The sequence below is a fragment of the Colossoma macropomum genome, unplaced genomic scaffold, assembly GCF_904425465.1.
Source record: "Colossoma macropomum unplaced genomic scaffold, Colossoma_macropomum, whole genome shotgun sequence".
Classification (NCBI taxonomy): Eukaryota; Metazoa; Chordata; class Actinopteri; order Characiformes; family Serrasalmidae; genus Colossoma; species Colossoma macropomum.
In genome coordinates, this window is record NW_023494796.1 from 15064539 (window position 1) to 15084404 (window position 19866).

A 19866-nucleotide genomic window follows, 5' to 3' on the forward strand; every position below is an offset into this window, starting at 1 on the left:
CACATTAAATGTCTGGACTCTGGTCAGTTCATTTTTTCTTTTTTGTTTAATTATATATATATATATATATATATATATATACACACACACTAGAGATGAAACGATATTAAAATTTCATATCACGATTATCATGACCAAAATTATCACGATTATCGGTATTATCGCAATATTGTTCAAATGTTTTGAAAAGTAAAATAAATAAAAAAATAAATACTGATACACAAACTGAAACTCGTTTCACCAAATTTTATTTTAATAAGGTCAATACATTTTTAGTACTACTTTTGTATTACTTACAATACTTGTAATACTCTGTAAACAAAAGAATAGCAAATGTATTATTATTACAGTTATTATTATTATTATTATTATTGTTATTATTACTGTTATTTTTCTTTTTCTTCTTCTTCTTCTTCTTCTTCTTATTATTATTATTATTACTATTATTAATTACAATAATTAGGGATTTCCCTGCATAGAGAATTAAATCTCGACCAACTCTGAGGTGGGTTCTTAATGGAAAATTACTACTTCTAAGAAGTGTTGCACTCGGGGGATTTCTGTCTGAACTGCAACTGCAGCATTATTGTGCCGTTGTGGCGCTGAACCCCTAATCAACACAGCGCACCAGGAAAAACAGCCAAAATCACAGAGGAATTGCGTGACCGCGCTGTGAGCTGCAGACAGTGTAGAACTCACACAGCGTGTCTTCACCTGTGGAGCTGCTTCTCCAAAAGCATTAAAAACTAAAACATAACTTAAAATTAACGCGCATCTGAGCTGCGGCAGAAACACTCCTGAAGTTTAATCTCTGAAACTTTTCCTAAAAGCAGCACGCAGCATTTACTCGCGCAAGGCCCCGTCTCAAAGCACACTACCTTCCCTATTCCCTAGTGCACTTTGTGGATCATGAAATAGCAAATCCTTCACCCAAAGAGTGCAAGAAATGTTCGACTAAGTCATCTATAATCAACATTAACAACAGGTCCCTATTTAAAACTCAACTGCTTGTTAATGATGATCGTGTTTGTTTGAACAGTAGCGCCCTCTGTAGGGGACACTGAGTGATTTGAGACGGTGTTATCCTCAGACAGTAAACACTGTCGGTGTTATCCTCAGACAGTAAACAACAAGCGAGACGAGAAAAGGGAGCTGTGCAGATTGAACCTCTGCAGCGTCTCGTTCCGGAGCTCGTGTGACTGTTAACTCAGAGCTCATTTTGGAGACTCTGCTCCACAGAAATGTGTTAAAAGCTTTAGTTTCGATTCACAGTTGATTCACCGATTGTTTTTCTTTTTTTTGACGCTAAAAGCTTCATTTAACATTATTAACGAACCATAAGCAAAAGTTAAACCACACAAACCGTGACATTTCTTCTATTTCGAAGTCCCCACAGACTTCTACGTTAAAGTTAACCTTGCATTCTCTAAAAAGTAGCGGGTGGTGGTCGCGAAATGACTCGTAAAGTTTGATGTGTTGCCCCCTTTCGCCGCTATTTTCTTTCGGCCTGTTCTGCAGACAGGGTGGTCATCTTCAATTAACTTTCCTTCTGCATCCTTATAAAACCCAAATATGACCAAACGTCAGACTTGGTCTTCTTAGAAGGCTGAAATATCTCCGAATCTCCGAGTTTTTCACACCGCGGTAATCGACCGCGGTTTTAACGATACTTTAAAGTTCAAACGGTACTACTAACCGTCATTAATTTTACCGCGGGTTACCGTGAAACCGGTAATCGTTTCATCTCTAATACACACACACACACACACACACACACCTCTCAAAGATGAAAGCTATAAGTGCTGTTTATCTGACGGAAACAGTTTGATAGTTTAAAACTGGTGCATTTTTGCTGTATCTTTTAATCATACGTAAACTACTGGTTTGTAAACTCCTGTTTCTTGACTTATTGTCATTTGACTTTCCCCTTTCTCAGAAATATCTCCTGAAAACTGAATAATCTGGTGGTCGTTTTGACTGCAAATGAAATGAATAAAGGTGATCTCTGACTTTTGCGCAGTACTGTAGGTTACATAGTTATGATAGTGAGGGATTGACCGATACATATTCCACCCACACATGCATTCTTTCATAGCTACTGTATCAGGATTTGCCAAGCATTACAGAATGTTGACAAAATCCTCATTTAACAGAATATGAAATTGTTGCACACAGTTCAGTTCTAGTCAAAAGACAAAGTTTTTGGTTTCAAATTATATTTTGTATGAGTGTTGAAAATCATGCTGTTAGCATACACAGGGTGTGGAGCATGTATGGGTTAATTGAAGTGCGGTTTAAAGGCTTAACTAAAACACATGCACATCCAGCATAGCATGTCTAGGGCAGCAAAACAAATATGTGCCTAGTAGCCTGCTTTAGCATGCAAACACTGTCATCCACACTAGACTTGGGCGATATTTGTTAATATTTTTGTAATGTCAGTAACCAGGATCAATAATATTTTTTGCTTTGAGGCAATGATTGACAACTTTGCCGTGTGTTGAACACAGCCAGGCCTTCATGAACACCCTTTCACTCAAATTATTAGTGCAGCAGCTATACTGATTATTTCTATGGCAGATGTCACTGCGCACACGCACCATGTTACTTCCTTCAGTTTTGACAAAAACATCTTACATGGTGCAGCCTAAACAAGCGTGTTACATGTTGCTGAAATCTAAGCTTCCTTCAGATCAGTTAAATAGCTTTCTAATAGAGATGGTACCACTTTTCTGATACTGATGCCGATACTGAAACCTTCAGTATCAGATAATACCAGTGCCTATGTGATAGTTCTTCTGTTAAAAACTACTACACTTTAAAATGAGCTATTTTTAGTTGAGGTACTTCACTTCAGATGATCATCTAAAAGTAGGCTATCTTGCTCAAACTGCTCACACACTCTGCTACTCCGCAGGAAGAAATAAACAGCTAACATCGTCGCATCACACAATGTGCATATGTGCTATTTCAGGATAGATTTGTTACAGAACTAGATCAGATTCATTCTTTATTTTCCCTCCAAAACCCAAACCATTCTCCTGATATCAGCCTAATACCAATACCTGGTTTCAGATCAGTGCCGTGTTTATTTTCCAATGTCTCAAATGTAATTCTAAGCTTTCTAAAGTTGTCTCTTGCCATCAGGCCTCGAGTGAGAAACCTACAGTGCTTAAGGTAAACTGCTTAGCGGTTTTTGTTTCTATTTGGGGCGTCTATAGACACTTTTGGAAAGTGAATATCGCCCACCTCTAGTTCATGCTGTACTGTAAAAGAGCTGAAAATACCAATGGCAAAACATACACAGTCATATGCAAAAGTTTGGACACACTGAACATTTGTTACACAGTTACTGTTTATTTACTGAATTTAACATTAGTAGAATATAAAACATGGTTATGGCAAATTTTGTATTTTATGATTTTAGATGAATGAACTTTTTGGGGAAAAATGTCGTATTTGTTCCATGTAGAGGGTGTGCTAACTTATTTTCACTTAGAAAATCAACAGAACCATGTGATTTGACCAGGGGTGTTCAAACTTTTGCATACAGCTGTACACAACCACATGCTTGAAGGTTCATAATGTCTGTATATAGTGCCAAAACAGTAACTAACCAACTTCTACCCACACACAGTTCTTAAGTGCAGACACATAAGCCTGTTTGCCAGTACTGTAGCAACTAATGCTGTTGATATTTGTAATACATTTCCAGTTGAGATAAGTGTCTCTTTTCTGTGATCTGAGTCAGAATTTGTTCCAACCAGCCTATAGATCATTTTGAGAAATATTAGCCTTTATAGGTGCACAAGGCTGAATTTAACAATGTAAATAGAAATATAGGAACATTAATAATGTTAAACGGTGTTTTACAGTGATAAGTAAAGGCTGATCAGATCCATGAGCTGGTAAAAGGGTGAGGAGGTTACATCAGGTTCTTAAGCCATGTCGCTTGTTGGCAAGGCCTCTTCATGGTCAGTTCAGATCTAGATAGATATATTGTATTGGCTGTTGGTAAAGATATAAAATGTTTTGGCCCTCCAGTGTGTGTTGCGCTGGTACGAGTGGATCAGAGACAGTGGTGGTTGTAGTTTTTAAACACTGTGTCCACTTGCTGTCAATTCTATTAGACACTCCTACCTTGTTGGTCCACCTTGTAGATGTAAAGTCAGAGACAGTAGCTCCTCTGTTGCTGCACAGTTTGTGTTGGTCATCCTCTAGTCCTTCATCAGTGGTCACTGGATGCTGCCCACAGGACGTTGTTGGCTGGATATTTTTGGTTGGTGGACTGTTCTCAGTCCAGCAGTGACACTGAGGTGTTTAAAAACTCCAGCAGCACTGCTGTGTCTGATCCACTCAGACCAGCGCAACACACGCTAACACACCACCACCACATCAGTGTCATTACAGTGCTTAGAATGAACGCCCCACCCAAATAATACCTGCTCTGTTGTGGTCCTGACCATTGAAGAGCAGGGCGAAAGGGGGCTAACAAAGTGTGCAGAGAAACAGATGGACTACAGTCTGTAACTGTAGAACTACAAATGCCTCTATATAGTAAGTGGAGCTGATAAAATGGACAATGAGTGTAGAAACAAGGTGTACTTGATAAAGTGACTGATCGGTTGAAGTTACCTAAGATGCAGATCCCCCGGGACCCCCTGTTGGAATCGAGACTACTGAGTACAGTAAGCGCTAGATACCTCCTGAAGAACGACGATGGGCTGTTTCTGGAGACGAGATTGAGTTAACAGAGTACCTACAAAGAGGATGAGGGAAGATCTTCATAAATACCTTCACTCTAAGAGTGCACTTCAGGTTCAATGATAGAGAGTTGAAGAGGACATTAAAACTCAAGCAATGAGCTTCTTGCCATGTCTTCTTTCGTGAACAAGATTAAGTTTTTGGAAGCACCAGTAGATGATCTGTGGCTGTAGCCCTGCACCCTTAATAAGGATTTGGTTAAAGAGAAGATCACAAAAGAGAATCGTAACAGATTCTTGACAGTTTCCTTCCTGCCTTTTAATTGAAGGCACCTATGAAATGGTGGTTAAAAACCTGGTAGCGGTAGTAAAAATCCAGCCTCAACAAAATAGCCTGGTTGCGTTCTCTGTACCTAGAACAGTTGGATCCTGCTTGTTGATTGTTGTCTGTTGTTTGTAGTGTTTAACTGTATTGTTCTCTTCTGTCTGGACTAGGGATGTCCCGATCCGATGTGAAATGCGGTATCGGAGCCGCTGGAGCCATATTTTAATGGATAGGTAAGCCTTTAGCTTTAAGGCCTGCCTAGCTTGGATCCATTAAGGCAGAAATGGGAACCCAACTTGGACTTGAGTTGCACATCGACTGACTCAGAACTCGACTCGCACTCACCCATATCTGACTCTTGATTCACCTCAGAATCGAGACTTGCGGTCTGAGTAAGTTTTTAGATTAGTCAGATGACTTTATGTGGTCATAAGCATTCATTACTGCTATGTTATGATGGGCTTCTGAGTGGCACAGCTGTTTTAAGCATTGGCCCTGTCTTCAGATCACAAATTCAATCCCCAGTGTGAGGTGGGTATGTGATGCCAACGTGGGCGTCTGTTAGCTGACATAACAGAATTGGCAGTTTGGAGTAAAGGGAGATCTAGATAACGCATAAAAATGTACTGAATTTAAGAGGAAAAATTGGGTGTTAATTAAAAAACATTGGTTCAGTGTGTCATTGGTATCAGTGTCACACTGCCGTTATTTTCTGTAGCATTTGACTGGCAGCCCAGCGTATCGTACCTAACCTGGATTGGTTTTGCTAACTTAAATGAAGTGTGCACTTTGTGACTGTATGACCTGCAAAGGCAGAAATATCAAATGACGCTCTGTATCAGCCGATACTGAATATTAGCTGGCATTGGAGACCAAAGAAGTAGTTCAGGACATCCTTGGTCTGGAGAGAAACTATTGTAATTGCTGTGCAGTGGGACAGAGAGCTGTTCTTATGTCGTAGTACATTTTGGTATTGGGTCAGTTATTTAGAACCGTTTCCAACAGGCTATTGTTGAGCGTACGTGCGGTTTGTGTCCGTGAATGTGTGAGGCCAGTGTGCAAGCGGTCATTCATTTTTAAGGGCTGAAAGAAAAAGAAAGAAACGCACGCCACAGTGTAAATATTGCACCTTCAACCTTTGTGGCTTTAACTTCATTTCTCCGCAAGAGACAGAAGAAAAAAAACTTTCAAGCGACAAGAGTAGATAAACAGATCTTACAGGTTTGAACTGTGTTTTGTGGTGTAAATGCTCCAGTCGTCGAGTCCTTTTCTTAAATGCTGTTATAGTAGTCTTATACCAGCGTGCTAGTCTTATATGCTAATCATGAGCTCATGGTTGTACAGCTGTATGAGGGGAAAAGTGTTCAGAAAGGAGATTTAAATGGAGATAAAAGATGTAAATCTAAATGTAAGGTAATGCTTCTGTCAGTAATGCTAATGTTGCTAACAGGGAAAATGAATAGCCAAAAATGTGAACTTAGCTAACTGGTGGTTTCTAGCTTCCATTTTTGTTAGCAACACTAGCATTACTGACAGAATCTTTCCTTTAGCCGTTTGGAACAAGGGCGCGCAACACTTTCTGTTTACAGGTTTCAGAAAAAGAACTGTACAACGCATTTTGTCATAGAAAACTCATCTTTGTTCAGGCTAAAAAGAGTTTAATGGACTTTGTGCTCAGTCTCTGGTCATTACATTGTCCTGGTTTAGAGGCTACTTGCATTAACACATACCAGCTTACTGATAAGCTTCTTTTCTAAGGATTTTCAAGCATTTCAATAAAATTGTTCTTGCTTTCCATGTTATTTTTATTAGAAAAATCCATATCTTGCCTATATAATGGGTTTTTGCTTTTAATGCACTGTAAACATACTAAATCAGAAGTGTGCAATTAACATGTTAACATGAAATATTAGCACTCACCTGATCACAGTTTGCGTTTTTATATTTATATTTTTAGTCTATGTTGCTGACTTTCCTATGTTGTCATTTAACATGTACTGTCAGTTACTTTTTTATGCAAAAACCTGAATCTGAAGTACCTGAAAGGACCTTAATGTCCCAAGAAACTGCTAAGAATTAGACTTGAATAATCAGCATTTTTTGTGAGCGTAAAGAAGGACAATGAGGAAAAGAGAAATGGGGTGTAAAAAGAAATTGACCAATTCCTGCTGAGCGACAATACAAATACAATGATTGCCTTAAGAGCTTTTAAGCTGTGGGACACAGGCCTAGAAAAGTCAAAAGAAATGGAGTTTTGATTGGTTCTTGTGCACTTACTGTATCATTGTCATACTGTAGAAATAATAATGGTTTTTAATCTGTTAAGAAACCAATTAAAGATGTAGCTCTGAATTAAAACAGCTGTTAATACATTCCTGGTTGGTTCTTCCTTCTTGTAATGCACAGTTGTCTCTAGTAGTTCAACACTTGCTGCATCTTTCATGACTGTTACGTGAGTATTTAAGGCTGTACAGATACCTTTTCATGTTTTAATGATAACACAAATACTGGCATATTCTTTGCACTAAAATTAAGAAAAGACCAGAGCCAAAACTTAAAAAAAAACAGCCAGATGGAAGATGAACATTATTTTATGCTGTAAACTGATTTATGCTTTTATTCATTAAATGTAATCTAAATGTTTCACAAATCCTACATGTAACATATTTAATGAATCAAATCAAATCAAAGATTTTGTATTATCAGTCAGTCCAACAGGTTAAGGTGTAACATGCCTGCGAAGGCTTCTGTTGAGTTTGTTCTGTGTAGATCATTGATCTCTTACTTTGACCTTCTGTCCCAAAGACCTCTATTTCACTGGTCTGTTAATTTCATAATGCAGATAAGAGCTGCAGTTCTTAAAAACAAGAGTTCAAGAGTTGAATTATTCTTTAAGGACCCTTTGACATGCCTCCCTCCTCTGCTGTCCTTCAGGGTTAGAAGCGATTCACCATGATGCAATCATCAGCCATGGAAATGCTGCCCAAACAACAGTACCTTTAGCTAGGCTAGCGCTAACACTAGCTGAGTTACTAATAGCATTATAGAATAGCTGGTTGCTAATAACATAAAGGTTACAGCTAGCTAGTGCTAACCTAGCTTTGTGGACTTTGTTAAGCTAAACTAGCTAGAAAAACCAAACTGATATCTGGCTAGCATTAGCAAGATAGAAAACTTTATCAAAGCAGTTTTAAGCTGGGGCTCTAGTTTATGCTAATATCGTGGTATGTGATTTAAATCTAATATTAATCTAAACGTTTTTCCAAAGATAAAGACATTGGTCTTGTCTACACTCATACATGATCAAAATAACATTTTTTCTGTTATTTCACTGATCTTCTTTGGCCTTTACAGCTGTAGTTCCTGACAAATCTTTCCTACATTACAAAGTTGAAATTTCGGCATGGCTTCAGAGGTTCAGGCTGTAGGGTTGCAATATATTAGGCATGAGTTCTACAATAGAGGTTTCAGAGTTGAAGTTCTTTGGGCATGGGTTCTCCTCGGAGTCCGGCAAGCAAATTATTGGCGGCGAGAGCAGACATGGCATTCCGTGTAGTGTAGGAGGCACTCGCGATGTGGGGTAGGATCACTAAACACACACACACACAGCAGGATTGTCAGTAAAAATTTCAGACAGTTTAAAAAAAAAAAAACAGTTGTACTATGAATGGAGATCTCCAGGACCAGGATTAGTGACCACTGTTTCAGGAAATCCCCATCATGATCAGTTCACACACACAGGAGCTCACCGCAGTTTTTGAGTGTGAAGAGGGGGTGGCTGGTGGGCAGTGGTTCTGGCACAGTGACGTCTAGTCCAGCTCCAGCGATCTGTCCCGTGGACAAAGCTTCATACAGATCTTCCTGGTTTACCACTCCACCCCTAAAACAAATTGTTCAAAAATTGTTTAAAATTGTTTCAAATTTTGAAATCACTGCCAATTCTATATCATTCAGATGGGTTCTTTTGTGATGTCCTGGATGAGTCGGCACTGCGCTCTTGGAGGAATTTTGGTAGACTGTTTTCTCTGTCTCCAGAGATGGTGGATCTCACTGTGGTTCACTGGAGTCCCAGAGCTTTAGAAATGGTTTGTAACCCTTTTCATATTTATATATTTCAATAGCTTTTTTTTCTCATCTCTTCCAGAATTTCTTTTGATCACGGCTGATTGTGCTGCTTGTTTAGCCAACTTCACATTGGATGTGTTGACATGCACTCCGCTAATATGATCATTATTAGTTTCAGCAGTTTTCTGATTATTTAAGTGGTCATGTAAACAGGTTCATTTTTCTCAGTCTGTGCATGTGTGAAAAGAGAGTGCTGGTTCTACCTGCTGGTGTTGATGAAGATGGAGGTGTTCTTCATCTTGGAGAAAAGATTCCTGTTGCAGATGCCCTGAGTCTCTGGAGTCAGAGCACAGCACACTGCCAGGAAATCAGACTGCCTTGCCAGCTCATCCATGGAGACTGCATACACACACACACACACACACTCCAGCATTGGCTTTTTGCTTCCTTCCCTGTTTTTGCGTTTCTGTGCTGCACTTGTATAACTTCATTAAATTTCCCTTCTCAACACCCAGAAGATCACACCCAGGAACCTTCTCTTCATAATGAATACTATTGCTTAATTGCCTTTTTCATATGAGTCTGTCTTCATACAGTTGTGTCATCACATAATAAAACATAGAATGGTCCATTGCCAGTAGCCACTATTTTAAAAATGTACACTCGGTGAGCATTTTATTACAGAAATTTTCTTGAATCTACATTTATTGCCCATTGTATCAGCTCCAACTACCATATATAGGTGCACCTTGTAGTTCTACAATTACAGACTGTAGTCCATCTGTTTCTCTGTGTACTGTCTTCGCCCCCTTTCACCCTGTTTTTCAATGGTCAGGACCCCCATAGGATCACCACAGAGCAGGTATTATTTGGCTGGTGGATCATTCTCAGCACTGAGTGTTAGAGTGTGTTGTGCTGGTACGAGTGGATCAGACACAGCAGTGCTGCTGGAGTTTTTAAACACTGTGTCTACTCACTGTCCACTCTATTAGACACTCCTACCTTGACAGTCCACCTTGTAGATGTAAAGTCAGAGATGACAGCTCATCTGTTGCTGCACAGTTTGTGTTGGTCATCCTCTAGACCTCTAGTGGTCACAGGACGCTGCCCACAGGACGCTGTTGGCTGAATATTTTTGGTTGGTGGTGTTTAAAAACTCCAGCAGCTCTGCTGTGTCTGATCCGCTCAGACCAGCGCAACACACACCAACACACCATCACCACATCAGTGTTTCTGCGGTGCTGAGAATGATCCACCACCCAAATAGTATCTGCTCTGTGGTGGTCCAGTGGGGGTCCTGACCACTGAAGAACAGGGTAAAAGGGGGCTAACAAAGTATGCAGAGAAACTGATGGACTACAGTCTGTAATTGTAGAACTACAAAGTGCACCTATATAGTAAGTGGAGCTGATAAAATAGACAATGAGTGTAGAAACAAGCAGGTGTACCTAAAAAAAGACCAAATAAATATCAAATAATCAAATAAATAGCAGAAACTCACAGTCTTAACGAGCAATTCAACTGATTTCTGATTGACTGATTGAAAGTTTCTGCATAAATCTGTCATTGAGATGTAAACAGTCATTCAGAGTGGTTTGGTGTGAAATGCTCTGTTCTAGAAAAACTTACCAAGTCAGAATTGTTCACAGTCTGAAAAGTTTAATGCCTCTAAAAGCTCCCTCACAGAAAGATTACATGAAATGTTCCTGAATATGTTGCCTGATGTTTCAGACACTGTTTTATGATAATTTTGAGATACATTTTTGGCAAAATATGTATTTTTAAAATTCAGAGAGGCACATGAAGAGCACTATAAGGAAAAATAGTCCTAAAAATGGTCCCCACTATTTTACCATCATCAACATTACATATAAAAACACAGAAGATGTGTAGGTTTACTAGTCATTTTGGACTGTAAATTAATCCCGACCTTTGGTTCCTATCAGCACCACTATAAAGAAATGTTAGAAATGTTACAGCATAGTTGTTTTACTGTAATCATGATGGTGTTTTGTGTTTAGGTTCACCAGTTCAGCCTGTATTATGTTAGTTAAACAGGGTCTCATATTGGGTTCACAGCCATCCAGTGTTTTGTCATAATGTTGGGGGATCGTGAGTTTGAGTCCCAGTGAAGTGATATCAGTGATATTTTTGCCGATACCAAAAAACCATAGGTCAACAATAGTGGCCAACTGATAAATCGGTTGGGCTTTAGGGCTCGTCATCATTTTGATTTACACCAGTTAGACATTCACAAGTTTGACTCTATAAAGACGTCTTCAAATCTGGACCTTGAATCCTGGTACCGGTACTAGATTTTGCAGTCGCTATTGGTATGACACTAGGTTCCATTCCAATTCACTACCAGCAAATACACAATATGGGCTGGAAGCTGGATTCAAGGTATAAAGAACCTCTGCTGTGTAACATAGAGAGTATAACGTATAAAGGAATACATTTGAAATAAGAGTGAACAAAGTGAAGCTCAGTGCAGTAAACTGTACTCTCTCTTTACCGTACTCTGCCTGGATTGCCTCTGCAAGTTCAGGTCTCGGTGCCACATCTGTGTAGATGAACTTTTTCACCTTAAAGGGCTTCAGACGCTCAGCAATGGCCACTCCTACCACACAAACATACACAACTCACAACTGAGAATTGAAAAACATGTAGACAAACTCATCCAGCACTTCATCTGAAATCAAGGGTATTAATAGTGAGTTTGTTCCCTCTTTGTTGCAGTAACAGCGTCTAGTCTCCTGAGAAGGCTTTACACTAGATGTTGGAACATTGCTGTGAGGATTTGATTGCACTGGGCCACCAGAGCATTAGTGAGGTCAGGTAGTGCTGTTGGTTGATCAGTTCTGGATCACTCCAACTCATCCCAAAGATACTGGATGGAGCTACATCACAGAGAACACAGTACCACTGCTTCACAGTGCAGTGCTGGTGGTCAATGGGCTGGGTGACCTTAGGCTCAAGTGCGGCTGCTCCAGAGCTTCTCTATGAAGATTATAGAAGTTATGTGCTCAACTAAACACCTGTGTCAGCAACCTTAACTCCTCACATGGCCAACATTTATTACACACTTCTATAACTTAAGAATAGCTCAACCAGTTAGCACTGAAGTCCCTGTAGTTACTGAATAATAAGCCATAGTATGTAATAAGCCTGAGTTATTAAGGGGGTAAAGTAATGGCACATTTTGTGCACTAAATTTGCAGAGAAAATGCTATATTTAAGTTTATTGCCAGTAAAAAATGATAAATTTCACTTAGAAAATCAATAAAAAGTAATGGAATCTGACTGGAGGTGTTCATACTTTTGCATATGACTTTATAGTGCACCATAAACAGAGCTTTGTTTCATTATAGGTTGTTACAGTTTTCAGAATATAACAATAATCAGTAATTTAATTGTTTAACACATTAAATGTGAGTCCACCTTTCAATTCCTTACTTTCATGACTACACAACTTACATTCTAGTTACACAGTAGTTACTTAGTAATTTATAATAGTTACTGATTAGTCTTAAGATGAATAACTGAATAAAAACCTGCTGTTTAAAGGGGGTCATTGATTGATTAATTATATGTTTTGCATAAAAGATTAAATTGTAAATTATATATCTTGAACGTATAAACAATAAGTGGATGAATAGTATTGTCCCCTGTAAGATCTGAGATAGATTGATATGAACTGGTTCAAGAACTGATCACTCACCAATCCTTCCGAGTCCGAGGATGCCGACCGTGCTGTCGGCCAGTTCGTACCCACACAGCCACAGAGTTCTCCACGTTCCCCAGCCGCCTCTAAACACATACACTTCAGTTTAGATTTCTGAGCTAGTCAGGAATAATCAGATTTGGTAATCATTTTTGTCCAGCATTAAAAAATCTAACAAATTCACACTGGGTAGTTCTGTTGCCCAGCAGCACAAAGGGCCTAGGTTCGATTCCCCGGCCGGGCGACCAGGGTCCTTTGTGTGTGGAGTTTGCATGTTCTCCCCGTGTCTCCTCCCACAGTCCAAAGACATGCAGTCAGGTCAAATGGAGATACAACACTGCCCCAAGGTGTGAGTGTGTGTGTCTATTTGTCTGCCCTGTCATGGACTGCTGACCAGTCCAGGGTGTTTCCTGCCTTCTGCCTAATGAGTGCTGGGATAGGCTCCAGCACCCCTCACAACCTAGGACGATAAGCGGCTTAGATGATGAGTGAGTATTTAGTCTGTCCACGCTTTATTACAACCTCTATTTTTTTCAGGAGACTTGCTTTTAGCTTTTCAAAAAAATCTGCAGGGATATTTTTCCACACCTTCAAAGTTCAGTCCTAGAAGTTGGTTGTATTTTCTGCTTCTCATGTAATCAAGTAATCAAACACATTCAGTGATGTTGAGGTCTGGACTCTGGGGTGGTCAGTCCATTGTTCTGAGAACACCAACAGCTTCTTTGTTGGATCTGCAAATGTTTTTCTTTTTGTCTATTTACTTTTCTCAGTAACAGCTTCTTGACAGCTACATATCCTTTTTGACTAAGGGTTGAGTCGTCTTCTCCCAGTGGAAGGATGGCTGTGGATTTTTTCAGATGTGAATCAAGAGTGGAGCTTGATTTTCTCCTCTCAAAGATGAAAGCTTTAAATGCTGTTTATCTGAAAGTGTCAGTTTTGGTGGTCTACCAGGGCTTTCAGGTGGTTATTATTATTTCATTTTCTCTGTATCTTTTAATTATTTTTTTTTACAGTTTTGAAAACTCCTGTTCCTCTTTCAAGTGGATTATCTTATATCTAATCTCCTCAGAAATACCTCCTGAAAAATAAAATAACATGCTTAATGGCCGCTTTGACTAGAAATACAATAAATGAAGGGTGGTCTTTTGCACAATACTGTATTATCTATTATTACTATTATTACTGTATTAAAATGCTTTCAAATTTACATTGACTTTAAATAAATAACATTTAGCTTAGCTGGAAATTAATTAAACATATTCAAGAACTAAATTATAACATCAATACTGAATCACCATTACAAATCATCTACAGTATAACAGACAGCTTAATCTGGGTAAAACCAGCCCCTAGTCACACTGTTTTGGGTAATTTCTCTCCCCGGTGATGTTTTTAGGTTATGTCTGTTGTAGCTTGAGCTAAAATGACTTCAAAACAATCCACAAACCAAAATCCAATTATATTCCTCCTCACTGCTGCAACATGAGCACAAGCAAATGGCTGAAAGAATGAATCTGTGTTTGTGTACGTTTTGGCCTCGTGTGAGGCCTCAATGAGTCTTCGCGATGTAGCAAGGAGAAGGGCAATGGTCAGCTCGGCCACAGCATCGGTCAGCACCTCAGGAGTGTATCCTACACGGATCCCCCTGAAGAAACATCATTATAAAATCAAGTTAAACTTCATATCTCAACAATGTACAAGCTTTTAGAGATGTTAGCAGCTGTTTTAGTAGTGACAGCAACATACTATATGGAATCGCTTGTCAGATTAATATTTATGTTATAATATATAAAATAATAACTTTTACAATGTCAATTTAAATCTTATAAACTGGACAGCAAAATGTGTTTCTGATGTTTTAATTAACATTTCAAGCAGCTTGAGAACAGCAGTGTTTAGCAAAGTTTTTAAAAAAGTTATTAAAACATAAGTATATTATAGGATAAATGTATGTAAAGGTCATTTCCTGCTATGAGCGCAAGAAATACGAGTGCAATCACTTAAAAACCTGAATATTTTTATTGTTTGTGTCATGTTACAGGCAGAAAACGAAGTGTCCTATGAAGACACCCTTGATGATAATTGATAAACAAGCATTGCAATGACATTTTTATTTTATTTTTTAAATTATTCTGTTTACCCCATACATTGTTGATTATTCACATATTTATTAAATCTCTTTCCTCATCAACATGAAGTGTTAATTCTTCTTATGATAGAGCTGGGTGGGGCCCCCTAAAGTAGGATGTTAATTAAGCCCCCTAAGTATTCAGAAGTGGTCCTAATGGTAGCTTTCTCAGTCATGTTAGAATCATCTACAGTTCTGTTCATCCTTCTGGTTCTAACATTTCTTCATAATTATCTAAAATGCAGAACTAGCATTTGGAATCATTGCAGCCAAATTGGTTTTATAATACTGGAAGCACTGAGTCTTTGAGTAGAAAAGGAAATACATTTTTCTCTTTTTTTTGCACATCCACTGACCTTTTCTTTAGCTCATCCAGTGAAAGATGGTCAAACCCCACTGACATGGTACTGAGCACCTTTAGGTTGGGACCTGAATACAGCAAAACAGACTTTCAGCTCCACCATTATAGATACTTATTTGTCTCATGGGCCGTCATTACTGGATAAGAGGTTTCTCGCCAGACCTGCAGCATCTAATACTTCAGCATCAATCTTCTCCGTCAGCACACAGAGCAGTCCATCACAACCTTTGACCTTTTTTAGCAGCTCTTGACGAGGAACGGGGTCGTCAGAGTCCCACAGTTCAAACTGCACTCTGAGGAAGAAGAAAGAGGAGCAGAGAGAGAGAAATATGTGGATCCAGAGAAGCTGCCATTTTATCAACCCTCCTCCATCCGTGTAGGGCCTGTTTACACCTCACATTAACATGCATCTGGTGATCGGATCACATTCGGATTTCACTTGACGACATGAAAAGCCAGGTGGAAACACCCCCAAAAGTTTCATCACCTCAAGCAAGTGTAGAGACTTTTATGTGAATTTTGCTGTATCTATTCACTATTTTCTATTTCTGTCAAGTCATTTTTTTTATTCGACAAGACAAAATATGCCCAAAAATGCATGGATGGAAACCGAGCATGTGTCACTGTATCAAAAGTCTGGCTCCAACTTCACCTTGGCTCCACCCACTCATTATCACCCACACCTGTGGCTTGTTTCATGACTCTTTATCTAAAACACATATGGACCATTCTACAGAATTAGTTCAAACTGCAAAGATATTTATGAGGATTATGTTGTCATCTACTTAAACTCAAATCATTAATTGATAATTAATTGAGACAGTAATAAGCAAAATGTATACAAAGCCATCATTTATAGGGTACTTTGTTTTGGGAGGTGTCTGTCCCAAACCCTAACCACTAAATTTCAACTTGTTAAAATAATACTTAGTTATTTTTGTTTTTGATGGTTTTTTTTTATTTATTTATTTTATTTATTTAACCTGAAGTTGAAATATTTATCGTAAGTTCAATTTTTTAATAAAAAAATATATTCAAAAAATGCTGTCCAACATTTTCATGTCACTACCGAAACACAAAGAGATTTAGTCTGTAGGCGGAGCCTTATTTTAGCCACACCCCTGCACTGTAGAGTAGGAAGTGAGACTGCATCCCTGTCCCTCATGGCCAAATGGTGAGCAGTTAGATTCCATTGTTTTGAAGTAAATGTGTCCCAAAGTCTGAAAGTCAGTCTGTAACATTCAGAATCGTCACTACCAAAACACAGATTTTCTGCAATTAAGTAATGTTTTTTGTGTTTTATTGACAAATGAGTTCATATGTATACACTGATTAAAGCTGTGTTTGAAAGTCAGGTACTGACTAGTGTTTTTGAGTTCTGCTCAAAATTATCTCAAAATTATTAGCTAAAATTGTCATTACCGACATTATTGGTAAAGTTTGGATAGTGTTAAAATTTTGTCTGGAAGTGACAAAATGGAATGTTCAAACATTTATTTCAATAAAATAAACATAATAATTGTTGGTCATTCAAAGCAAAAGCATTTTAGTCTGAAGTCCAAGTCAATTAAAAGTGCAAAATATGTTGTCAACTTTGACCCAATTCTGCAGAGTGATCTATATAGCCCAAAGTTTGGCTATGATGCATCGTGAAATAATAACTTACAAGTCAGAGATGATGGGTCGAATTTGTGGGAGGCTTTCGGACCACGTTGTACATCTTCACATATTAACATCACACACACAGGCTCAAAAAGAAGATCCGGCTCGATGTTTCAGTCTCATATACAAAATCAACATCATACATATGAGAAGATGATGACAAAAGTAGAAAATTCACTCACATCCTCAGAAGACACAACCTTCATCAAGTTTTGAGTGGGTTCTCTTTGAATTCTCTTTCAACACGCTCGCAATCATCAGATTCATCCACTCAGGGAAGGGGTCCGAAGCACAACTCACGTTACAAAGTGTTCTTCCACACATTGCATGCAATTACACATTTCCAACAGAGAGGTCTTCAAACCCCCAAAACCTATTTATTGCAGCTGAAACACTGGATGAAAAAAACCACAGACGAACACGTGCAGACGGGTGGATGAACAAATGGACGGACAGAGCAACGCATGAATGATGGAATGAATTAACGAACAATGTTTGTGTATGGATAAATGAATGAACGGGTGACAGGCAGCTACAGACAGGCTAGCTGTGTTGGTTTAGCTTTAGCTGGCTAAGTTTCTCTGACTCTGAAACTGTTCTGTGTGGGCGGGGCAAGAGATGTCAGCTATGTGATTGGTCAGGGGACTGCTTACAGAAGTGTTACCCAACATTAGGACCACCCAACTGACGTGGAGAGGAGAGAAATATTGTAAAATATATTGGTCATTTACTGGTTACTGGAATATTATTCTAAGTGTATAGCATTTTTTTAAATGCATTCATGGCACAGAGGTCTTAAATAGTTTAACAGTCCAAATTTACCTGAAGCCCTAAAGTGCTTGATTTGCATATTTTTTTTATTTTTTTATTCTGTTTTTCTGTGATAATGAGTTATTTGCATTTGTTTTCTCAAGATCTTGTGATATGTCACAATCACAGCAAACAAATGTTGCTTTCTCAAGATGCTGAGTTATTTACATCATTATCATGACATAACGGACAGTGTTTAACAAGATAGATTTGTTGTGTCATGATGATATAAATAACATGAGATCTCAAGAAAAAAACATGAAATTAACCTGTTATTTGGAGAAAAGTAATTTAAAAAACATGTGAATCCATGGTCTTTTGTACTTGTGTATGAAACAGTGCCTAAAGAAAAGTAATTTTTTCGGATTTATAACTCTTTTTACATATAAACACTCTGAAGACGTGTCAGTTGACTGGTTGTTTTGGACAGTAAATAAAATGGCTATATTTGTGTTGCAGACATTCTGACCACTGTAAAGAAATGAGAGTCAGTAAGTTTCTCTACAGTGAACCATTTCACATCAAACCACTCTGAATGACTGTGTTTACATCTCAATGCTTGTATTATGCAGAACATGTGAAAACTTCTGCTTTAAATCAGCAAATCCTAACCTGTAAAGGACAGAGCTATTCCAGGACACTGTACATTGATTTGGAGGACCACTGTGCTACACTACTTCAAAGGGGAACTCCACCAATTTTTCAAAATTCTTGCACAATTAAATGTTTAAGATGTATACAAAGTCATTCAGAGTTTTTTTTTGTTGTTGTTGTTGTTTGTTTGTTTGTTTGTTCTACAGAAACTTACTGATCCAGAATTGTTCACAGTGGTGGAGATAGGAACCAGACGTCCACCTCTAAAACCTCTCTCGCAGAAAGTTATTACTGAAATGGTCATGAACACTCAGCGTGATGCCTGAGGCATTGTTTTAGGTTAGTTTTGTGATAAAGTTTGGCCTAAAATGTATTTTTAATCAGTTTATTTTAATCTGTTCATGGTAGAGGGTTATATGGAAGGTGTTATAAGGCAAAATAGTCCTCTTTTTTCAGATTTACTGCTATTTTAACACTTAATTTTACATATAAAAACTCAGAAGACGTGTAGGTTCACTGGTGGTTTTGAACAGTCAATAAAATGTCTATATTTGTGTTGTAGAGACTGTGACCCCTGGCTCCCATCACCACCACTGTAAAGAAATCAGAGTCTGTAAGTTTCTCTGCAGTTAACCATTTCACACCAAACCACTCTGGCTTTGTTTACATCTCATCACTGATTTATACAGAATTTTGAAAGATTTGGTGGAATTCTCCTTTAAGCTTGCCACACTTACTGGCCGGACTCGCGAAGGATCTGCAGTCCGCGCGGAGGGATCTGGCGTGTGACGTACACGCGCGGTAAGGCAGACATGTCTCGCCGAAATCCCGCGAGAGAAAGCGGAGCCGTTTGGAGCGCGAGCCGCCTGAGCGCCGTTCTGCTGCACCACATGTCGAGAGCGCGGTTAAACACAGAGGGAGGCTGGACGCCGGACAACAGCCCACAGCACGAGGACTTCGGACCTGACCGGACCGCACACAGCAGTGTGTGAGAGGAGTGCATTAGTTAGGGGGAGGTGGCCGTGCACGGTGGTCTCAACCAATATGTAAGAGGGGAGGGGGATAATCTGGAGCAACCAGGCCAAAAGGTTAGGAGGAAGTTGAGTTATCTCAGTGGGCAGTGAAGAAAGTGGCGAGATGAAAAATAATAAATGAAAATAACCACCGCATTAACTAATTACACCAGGGGTGACCAAACTTTTGGGGCTGACCCATACAACTCACAGATGGACCAGAATATGTTTTTAAAATATGAATAATACAACCACATAGAACAATCAGTCAAACCATGTTCATCATGTTGGCGTCCCATTCTGAGAATTTTGTAATGACCCCTTAAACGCATGTAAATCTGCCATAAGAGTTACAGCGCATGGATGTTCACACTGGTCAGTGCAACACATCAGCGTTTAGAATCAGAGTGTTCTGTGAGCTGCCGTGTTTCCTATCACTGTGCAAGAGATGCACAAGACTTCTGTTAGGCCAGGAACACAA

The 19866-nt window shown here is 38.9% G+C and overlaps 1 protein-coding gene across 1 annotated transcript; it reads right to left on the reverse strand.

Moving 5' to 3' along the window:
- Positions 1-7603: 7603 nt before the first annotated feature.
- grhprb (glyoxylate reductase/hydroxypyruvate reductase b) lies at positions 7604-19364 on the reverse strand. Its single transcript, XM_036582906.1, has 9 exons — positions 19110-19364; positions 15469-15599; positions 15302-15374; positions 14346-14462; positions 12815-12903; positions 11609-11713; positions 9357-9492; positions 8778-8908; positions 7604-8617 (listed from the first exon to the last, which is right to left on the reverse strand). Exons 1-9 carry the CDS (start codon positions 19262-19264, stop codon positions 8496-8498), a joined length of 1059 nt encoding a protein of 352 aa, XP_036438799.1. The 5' UTR covers positions 19265-19364; the 3' UTR covers positions 7604-8495.
- Positions 19365-19866: the final 502 nt, after the last annotated feature.

Coding starts and splice junctions, on each gene's coding strand:
- grhprb (XM_036582906.1), bottom strand. CDS start 19,264: ATGTGGTGCAGCAGAACGGCGCTCAGGCGGCTCGCGCTCCAAACGGCT. Junction 15,600..19,109: donor ATCCTTCGCGAGTCCGGCCA/GTAAGTGTGGCA, acceptor CTTCTTCCTCAG/AGTGCAGTTTGAACTGTGGG. Junction 9,493..11,608: donor GGCAATCCAGGCAGAGTACG/GTAAAGAGAGAG, acceptor GTGTGTATGCAG/TCTCCATGGATGAGCTGGCA.